At 37.2% G+C, this 10,177-nt stretch overlaps 1 protein-coding gene across 1 annotated transcript; it reads right to left on the reverse strand.

Moving 5' to 3' along the window:
* Window positions 1-560: 560 nt before the first annotated feature.
* LOC141758631 (urokinase-type plasminogen activator-like) lies at window positions 561-7,654 on the reverse strand. Its single transcript, XM_074620222.1, has 11 exons — window positions 7,547-7,654; window positions 7,361-7,475; window positions 7,168-7,272; window positions 6,943-7,096; window positions 5,541-5,638; window positions 5,400-5,450; window positions 5,109-5,307; window positions 4,869-5,020; window positions 4,350-4,490; window positions 3,467-3,615; window positions 561-3,374 (listed from the first exon to the last, which is right to left on the reverse strand). The coding sequence occupies exons 1-11, from the start codon at window positions 7,640-7,642 to the stop codon at window positions 3,180-3,182; spliced, it is 1,455 nt and encodes a 484-aa protein (XP_074476323.1). The 5' UTR covers window positions 7,643-7,654; the 3' UTR covers window positions 561-3,179.
* Between the last annotated feature and the right edge of the window lie 2,523 nt (window positions 7,655-10,177).

Below are 10,177 nucleotides of genomic sequence, written 5' to 3' on the forward strand. Positions count from 1 at the left end.
AAAAATAAATGCAAAATAAATCAATTTATTTGTAATGAAAATAAATGCTTAAATAAATACAAAATAAATTAATGAATAAAGGAATTACTTCATAAATAAATGTCATTAAATGTAGCATAAATAATATTAAAAATAATAAATGTAGCCATTAATTAATATATTTGCGTTGATTCCCTTATTTATTTACTCTTCTTCTTGATCCCTTTACTTTTATTAATTTTTAAATGAATTTATTTCTTTTTGCACTTATTTTTTATTTATGCATTTCACCCCTTATTTATTTCCCCAAACTTATTTCTTTCTGTGTTCTTTTTTTCACACATTTCTTTTTACATTTCTTAATGCATTTCTGCCTCATTATTCTGTCACTCAATTTAAATACAAAAAAAATGCAAAAATAAATAAATAATACATTTAAAAAGAAATATAAATTAATACATAAATAAATAAAAGGGAAAATTAAACAGAAGAATAAAAAAAGGGAATTTATTAATTAATCAATTAATTAATGGCTACATTTATTTTTAATATTATTTTTTGCTACATTTAATGACATATTTATTTATTTATCGAGTCATTCATTTATTCATTTATTTTTTATTTTAGCAGGTTCCGTCCTCCATATTTTCCAGCTGATCCACAAAGTTTTTTTAAGTAGTTTATTTTTCTTAAGAAGTAGGAGAATTATCTCAACACATAAAGAAACACTTTTTATTTACAAGAGCAAGACATTCAAGTGTGGCATTGAACGGAAATGTTTTCCATTAAAACAGTCGGTCTGTTACTGCTATTACACTCTGTCTTTGTATTTTTACAACACAATAAAAGCAACACTTCAGGCTATAAAAATACTGTAATGAGAGTATTATTAGGCACCCAGAGCCATTACATGCAGCTGGAGGAAGATAATTATAGGCTATGTCATCATTGGTGTGAAGCTTTCATCTTGATTTATATTTACAGTTAGTTTATTCGTATATTTCTGCTCAGATATTTGTACAACTTCACTCATGCGACTGTTTAACAGATATTTCCAATGTGGTCTTTGGTGTAAAACAACAAACAACATATAAAAGTACAAAATGATGCAATATCAACATAAACAATTCAGTAGTTTTTAAAACGTATGGTTAGCTAAATAGCATAAAATAAAAATAAAATCCAGAACATGCAGTAAACAACATGATTTTACTAAGTAAGCGTAAGCATGAATCAAAGGTTGGAAGTTTCTGTAATAAATTGCTGGATTTCTTTATTTAGAAATGACCTCAAAAATGTAGAAAAAGGGGTTATAATAATATGAACAAAAACATCTCTGCAAATTATGAAAAAATCTACAAAAGATAATCTAAAAAAATATAAAAATAAATCACTCTATAAAAGATAGAAATAATTAGCTCGCCATTAAGTGCAGTAAGAGCAACTTTATACGTATAAATCACCCTGACACATTGTATGTATTGAAATTAAATTTCAGTATTAAAAAAAAACAAAGCTTAAAAAATATATTAAAGGACCATAACAGTATTTTTTTTTGCATGTTTTAGCTGTTTAACTACAAATCATGTGCATTTTACATTATTGCTGACCACTTTTAAATACATGTTGGAAAGTCAGATAGTTTGTATTTGTTACCATTGAAAGAAATTAATGGAAACTGGAAAAATATATCCATCCAAAAATGTAAAACAAAGCAGCGTGCATATTTGCAGAATTTAACTGGGATGTAAAATAGACATGATTTATAGCAAATGGGCTAAAACATGCAATACCACAGATCCTTCAACGGTAACGCTGGAGATTTTAAACAAATCCCACAAAAGGACCCAAACCAAAACCGTGTTAGTCCGTCTCTTAATACTTTATAACGTCTTTACCCTCTCTGTGGCTCTCAGCTCCAAGAACATTGCTTCTTACTGCTCACAAATATATAGTTTCATTATTAATAAAGTCTCAGTATTTTCCTAAAACAGCTGGTCACTGTAGTTTTTACCAAACGTTACTCAAACAGGAGGAAATACTGCATTTGTTGGGGACTACTTTCAGCGGCGGATGAATCTACATTTGCTAACGTAACTATGCCAAATTAGAGTTTCAGAAACTTTGTTTCCCGCCCTCTGGTGACTTTTAAAGACTGAAAATAACAAAATAATAAGTACACTGCAACAGCATTTTTATGTTAAATAGACCTACTTAAAAAATAAAACTGAGTAATTCGCCCGTCTTGTGTGAACTTATGTGAATCTCTGGCGCATAAACAAATCTGTCTGGTTAATAGCTTGACACCATAAAGACCCTCAATTATATCTTGTTTAGGACATGAGAGGAGAACAAATCAGAGATCAGCGTTTTTGGATTAGAAGTTTGGAGACGTGCTTCAACTTCTTCTGTTTACTGAACACACTAGGCGCGTGAGCAGCGCCTGACGGCTGCCTCGCTGAACTACTGCGTGACTCACGCGTCGGTTGTTCACACCAACTGCGTTTCTCCTGCTGCTGCCGTCAGCCCTTTCTTTCTACAAAGAGTTTGCCTTTCATAATGGCCATTTCATTTCATAATAAATGTCATTTATATTTACTTTAGACAGAAAAAGGTTAAGAAACATGTGGTAATTTGTAAATAATAGTAAAAATCCACAGTTAAAACCCAGTACTGTATTCATTCATGGAGCTGTGCAAGTCACTGCATGTTCTACAACATCTACGACATCTAAACTGTAGTAATGTAGCTGGTACGATGTCAATATACAGTCAAACGATCACTTTCACTGTCTGTTGTTGCTGTGAATCGTCAGGAGCTGCTAACTCGCCCAGTGTGTCCAGACCGTTGCCGTCTATGAGCGATACGGGGTTGTTTTCCCCCAAAAGGGCAATGGTCATGAGAGCCTACTCTGGAGGGAGGGACGTTGGGATAAACATAACAAACGTTATGTGTTTTAAATCAAAAAGGTATGAGTGTGGATGTAGTCTAAGTACAGCCTCACATAGCTTAGTCTTGTCAATGGAGCTCTTCTGCACAGAGGAATAAGATATATCAGGCTTTAGATACACTGATAATGTTTGCTAGTGGATGAATTCATCGTTGGTTTTGGCCTTTTCATGGGATGTTTAAGAAAAATGTGAAATATTGCGGCTTTATCCTTTAAGGCCACCAAGAAAACGAGCAAAACAGCAGCAGCCTCACTTCTGAGGAAACATGGAGCCGGCAGCGATGGACGGCAGCCCCGTCTTCTCCTCTATCCACCGGTTGTAATTGGTCACTCGGGTGTAAACGCCGGGTCGATTCTCCTTCGCGCAGCCGTCGCCCCAGCTGATGACTCCGAACAGGAAGAGCCTGCTGCCGACCTCGCACACCAGAGGGCCTCCCGAGTCGCCCTGTGAGAAGAGAGACAGAGAGAGACGAGCAGCATTAAAAGGAAATCAACCACAAGTGATCCGTGAATCGAGTCTGGACTCGTCGTGAATACCTCGCAGGCGTCCTGGCTCCAGTCGGGACGACCGGCGCAAAACATGTTATCACTGATCATGTTTGCATAATAGTCCTCGTGTCGACACACATCGTCGGCGAGGAGGTTCACCTGAGCCTCTCTGAGGAACTGGGACTTGTACCACAAACCTGGAGAGAAGAAACGCTGTTAAAATACTGAACAACTCATCACGGTGTATAAAATACATAATGAGAGGTACGAACACACTAATTACCTTCACTTAGGTACTATTACAGAGCAGTTTTACACCACATTTATCTGATGGTTGGAGTTACAACTGCAGATTTTACTTCATAAAGTTGATAAAGGAAGTTTGATTTTGATGTAATAAAGGTCCAAGTTCTGGCTTGTTGGATCTTTCAACTGCATCTCACGGTCTTCACGTGGCTCAGGTGTCATATATGACATCTTATTAGATGTGATCCGTGATCTTGCTTCAGTAAATAGAGCTGAAGAAGACTGTGAGATGCAGCTGAAAGCTCACATGGGATAAAACTGAAAGAGTGAAATATGGCTGTTGGTAGCCGAGTGGTTACAGCCAGGGCTGTCAATCGATTCAAATACTTAATCGTGATTCATTGCATGATCGTCCACTAAGTGCAAGTGGACATGTCTGTAAAGGGGAGACTCGTGGGTACCCATAGAACCCATTTACATTCACACATCTGGAGGTCAGAGGTCAAGGGACCCCTTTGAAAATGACCATGCCAGCTTTTCCTCGCCAAAACCACAACAAGCTAGTATGATATGATTGGTACCAATGGATTATTTAGGTTTTCTAATTTCACTTGATACCAGTATCTTCATTCTATGTCCACCTAACAGTCAGACAGGACAACAGTATTCAGAGGTCGTTCCTCACCGTATTTCTCTTTCCCATATCCAGCGATCTCACAGGTGACTCCAGGCTGGAGGTTCTGCTGAGCCGGCGGCAGACAGACGGTCTTCACCGAGTCGCTCTCCTCTGCACACTTCCCATGTTTGGCCCTCAGCTTCAGCAGAGCTGCACGACATTTATCAAAGAATTACTGCTTTTATTACATCACATCATCAACACTGAAGCATCTAAAGACGTGTTCATACTCATAGATGTACAGTATATAGGTAGACACCGCATGTGATACGTCAGCCATATTGGGGAGGTCAGGACTGGCCTGTAAACACATACAAGTGAACGGGGGAGCTGCTAAAAAGCACCATAATGTTTACAGTCATTTTTATATTCCAAAGGTTTATGATCTACGAGGAGTAGAAAGAGAAAAACAGCAGCTCCCCCGTTCACTTGTATGTGTTTACAGGCCAGTCCTGACCTCCCCAATATGGCGGCGACGTTGATGTACAATCCAAAGGCGAATCTATGTATATATATCTACGTTCATACCGATGTCGTTGTTGAAGTCCCCATCACTGTTGTCAAACCCGGCATGCATGATGATCTCTTCCACCCTGAATGTTTGCTCCACAGTCGGGTCAGTCTCATTCATGACATTTTTCCCCAGGATGACGGAGAAGCGACGTTGCTTGGCGTGGGAGCTAGAAACACAAAATTCACAAGAGAAGTCCAGTCACTCATCATTTCTAAGCACCTGCCGTGGTTCCAGTAAGTGACGTCACTTCCTACCCGTCGGGGAAACAGTGGGCAGCTGTGAGGACCCAGCAGGCCGAGATCAGACTGCCCCCGCAGCGGAAAACCCTCTCCTTGGATTTGCTGCGCCAAAATATGGCAGCGACCCAAGGGTGGGATTCCACAGTGGCAACTGTTCCACCCACGATCTTCATCAGCTTCCTCCTGGAGCGCTGGCCACATGACGACTCTGCAGCTGGATGGGGGGGGTGACACAAAGTTCAAAAACCGCTGAGGGGAAACAGCACGAACATGTGAAACAGTGAGTTCAGTAAGACAGGAAGTTACCTGGCTCTGGCTCCGTGGGTGCAGGTGGTGCAGGTGAGGGTGGGGCTGGAACTACAAGATTAGAGTGTGTTTAACACGGATGAATCATGTAATTTGGTTTGGATTGTATTGGAAGACTGTCAAAAGAGAGAATCCACTTACACAACTCAGTACCACAACGTGGAATACTACAATACTCCCAAACCAGCTGCTGGTTTTTCCACACGTGACACCACGGACGCCGTTTGTAGTGAAGATTCCTGTAAAACACATCAAATCCATCCAACAGTAAAGATATTAATTGTATGTTTTTGACTTTCTACTCGAGCACTTTGGATCTGAAATGAAACAAGATTCCAAATTTGGAACAATTTCCAAATTATCCTCCTAAAGCCCTCGGAAAAGACGCCTAAAACAACCACCCAAAATGAATCACGACCGGCTCCTCAACCATGAGGCTTAGATGCATATATGTGGTCTCTTTTGAAAGGTAAGAAGCTAAGGAATATGAATGAACTGTAAGTAAACCTATTTATATAACCATTCCAGAGTAAATGGAGATGCAATAAAGGAAAAACTAAGATTTTCATCCTCACCTAGTATAAAATCTAAACATCAAAGGCAATATCACCATTATAGCAAAGATCCCATGTATAATGATGCAACAGAATTAATTCTACGACACTTTACTACAACTGGGACTGTAAATTTGATGAAAATACACTAAAATACACCATTTATGATACAATTAATACAGATATACTCAGGCGATTAATAGCAAATTAATCACACATTTTTTATCCATTCAAAATGTACCTTAAAGGGAGATTTGTCAAGTATTTAATACTCTTATCAACATGGGAGTGGACAAATATGCTGCTTTATGCAAATGTATGTATATATTTATTATTGTAAATCAAGTAACAACACAAAACAATGACAGATATTGATCCAGAAACCCTCACAGGTACTGCATTTAGCATAAAACAATATGCTCCAATCATAACATGGCAAACTGCAGCCCAACAGGCAACAACAGCTGTCAGTGTGTCAGTGTGCTGACTTGACTATGACTTGCCCCAAACTGCATGTGATTATCATAAAGAGGGCATGTCTGTAAAGGGGAGACTCGTGGGTACCCAGAGAACCCATTTACATTCACTGATCTGGAGGTCAGAGGTCAAGGGACCCCTTTGAAAATGGACATGACAGTTTTTCCTCATCAAAATGTAGCGTGAGTTTGGAGCGTTATTTTGCCCACTTTGCGACAAGCTAGTATGACATGATTGGTACCGATGGATTCATTAGGTTTTTTAGTTTCATATGATACCAGTATCTTCACTGTAACCTTAAAATTGTAAGTTGCGTTAATGCGTTAAATAAATTAATAGTGTTAAAACATCGTGTTAATTATGACAGCCCTTACAAATACTTGACAAATCTCTCTTTAAGGTACATTTGAACAGTTAAAAAATGTGGGATTAACTTGCTTTGTGACTTGAGTCTGACTTGAGGCCACACCTCTGATTTACAGGCTGTATATCTGGAGTTCTTGGCAGCCTACCTGCAGTAGTTGTGCCTCCCTGAGCGGACATCAGTAGACATGTACAGCGCCCTGGTGTCTGAATCCCACTTCTCACATGTTCGTCCACTCTCTGATTTAGACGCTCTGCCTCTGTAGTACAGTCCCACGCCGTCGTAGCACTGAGCTCCTTTCACTAAAGGACACAGTTCGTTAAGAATGTGGAAGAAGATGAATGCCATTTGGTTTGTTGGTTCAGCTTCTTACCTGTTTCACAGTGTCTGCCCTCAAAATCATCAGCACACAGACAGAACATGTGTTCACCCGAAGTCAGGGATGGGACCGAGCTGCCTCCGTTAAGACAGATCCCTCCTACACAACATGGGAAATGACACACTTCAGTACAGCCTGATGTTCATGTGTAATACCAGAGAGCATTGGTGAATGTGGAGTTTCTCACCTGAACTTTCAAAGGAGGAGGAGAACGAAGACGAAGAGGACGAAGAGGACGAAGAGGACGAGGAGGAGGAAGAGAAACCAGAAAATCTCTGCCTTCTTTTTCCTCTCAATAAGCCCTAAAAGTGCAAAAAAAGTCTGTAAATAAATGCAACATTTCAGTACAAGTGAGATAAAAAAATGTCCTTACGGCTTCAGTTGTTGTCAGAGCTGCCAGGATGCATATTAAAACACCAAAGTTCTTCATCGTGTCGTCTCGCTGCACAGATTGAAATCCAAACAGCATGCCTGCAGAGAGCTGTCTGGGAACCTCCTCAGGGGTTTCTCTGTTTTGTTGGTGGTGTTTCGGGTGGGAGGGAGAGTCCTGATTGGCTGAGGAGCTCTTCGACAGGCTGGCCCACTTGATGAGGTGTGAAGAAATAGCTGCTTGCAGGGCGAGTGGATGAATAAACGCTGTTAATCCACATCTGTAATTCCCAGGAAGCATTGCGATAACTTTGGTATGTCGGAAGCTGAGCTGTCCGATTGGACACGCAGCTGTTTGTGTGGTGAATTTAACACATTAACATGAATGTGGATCAATATTAATGGATCAATGAATCATGTTTATGACTGTGTGGACACCATAAAGCTGCAGGATGTTGGTGTCCACACCCTGTGACACCTCAGAGTCTCACCAGTGACACCACAACAACACCAGTTGGGTAACGGGTTGACTACTATATGTACTAATAATGACCACATGAAGAAGAAACGGTTTCAGTCCTTTAAGGGTGTGTCTTTAACGTAAAGTCCCTCTAGTATAAAAAAAAACAATGAGGTGGCACCATGTCACATCTCGGAAAAACACGATATGTTCAGCTTTGAAAGCCTCATGACCTATTATTTTTAGGACTGTCAAAGTTAATGTGATAATAATGCGTTACGCCACTCATTTCTTTAACACATTAACACAAATTGCAAAGTTTTAAAGCTAGAAAACTAGAAAAACTAAGGAATCCATCGGTACCAACCATGTCATACTAGCTTGTCATGAAGGAGGTTAAATAACGCTCCAAACGTACGCTAAATTTTGGCGCGGAAAAACTGGCATGGCCATTTTCAAAGGGGTCCCTTGACCTCTGACCTCCAGATATGTGAATGTAAATGGGTTCCATTTCTAGGGAATTTTTTTAATCTATTTATATTTATATATCTATTTAAATTCTATCTATTTTTACATGTGTGTATTTATTTATGCATGATTTTCCATTTGTATTTCACCCCTTATTTATTTCGACAAATGTGGAATATGTCTGTATTCTTTTCTTTATACTTTTCTTTTTACATTTCATTAAGCATTTTTTGCCTCATTAGGCAAAATGAGGGGGCTGTCACTCTGTTGTCACCAATACATAAATAAAAAGTAACTGCAAAAATAAAAAAATAAAAAAATAAAAGGGGAAATTAAATAGTAAAGTAAATAAATTTAATAATTAATACAAAGATAAATAAATAAAGCAAATTAAAACAGAAATATCAATTTATGTCACATTTTATCGATTAATTAATGGCTACATTTATTATCAATATTATTTTTGCTGTATTTAATGACATTTATTTATTTATCGAGTCATTTACTTATATATTCATTTATTTTTTATTTTACTTTGCATGCTGTTCATTTCATAATTTCAAAGTCATATTTTCTTCAATGAGAAGTTAGTGTAATCTTTGTTTTTGCTTTGAAACACGACTAAACATGATAGGCTACATTTTAACTTAATTAAAATATTAATTAATAATTAATTTAATAATTAATTAATATTTTAATTAATTAATTACATTTATATTAAATAAGTCTGTTGATGGGTCCATCCACTGTCCACTGTCTCAATTATATATTGGAAAATTAACTATTAACGTAATCTAATTTTGATGTCATGATGTAATATGATGAAGAGGAGGAAGAGGAGGATGGAGATGAAGATGTGAGTGTTTCAGTCTTCATACTTGTGTCTGGATCATATTGTCTTACATGTAAATGAAGGAACTTTATCTGATGAGTAACATGAATAACATGAATGAAGGTCAATATGTACTTTAGGAACCCGGAAGTTGAAATTCTGGATCCTGGTTGGTTTGCGCTGCATTTATGGACCGTAGGAATTATGCATTTCTCTTGAGCAGACATAGAAACACAACAAAGACAGAGTTTGTTTAACGCAAATACAATGTGTAACATAAGTATACGTCATTCTCACTGAAGCAGTAACATCATTTAAAACACCATATTTATAAAACCTCATTTTATTAGGCTAATGTCGCCCAAAGTTTAATTTTCCCATTTCCAACATGCTTTATGCGAATTATTTGTTTATTTGACTGTTTTTGTTTTTTTCTTTCTTTATTTTTGGGTATTTATTTGATTTAATTCTCTTCACTTGCATTGCATTTGTTAGTGTTTTTATTACTGATTGTGTAATTTTGTTTTTCCCATAAAGCGCTTTGTAACGTTGTTTTGCAAAGTGCTACGTTTATTATTATTATTATTATTATTATTATTATTATTAGGGGGACTTTGTTTTTTATATTTTATTTATTGTTTGTTTTGTTTTTATTTTGTGAGTTAGTTATGGAGCTCATATACAGTATATATAATAATTATATTATATTATTATTAATATTATTTATATGATTCTGTGTAAAGCTGTAGTATTGTTTGGGGGCTGTGTTTAATTTGTTTTTATATTTTATTTATTGTTTGTTTTGTTTTTTATTTTGTGAGTTTGTTATGGAGGTCATATGTATGTATATATGTATATATGAATATATATACATA

Source organism: Sebastes fasciatus, chromosome 20 (genome assembly GCF_043250625.1).
Source record: "Sebastes fasciatus isolate fSebFas1 chromosome 20, fSebFas1.pri, whole genome shotgun sequence".
NCBI lineage: Eukaryota > Metazoa > Chordata > Actinopteri > Perciformes > Sebastidae > Sebastes > Sebastes fasciatus.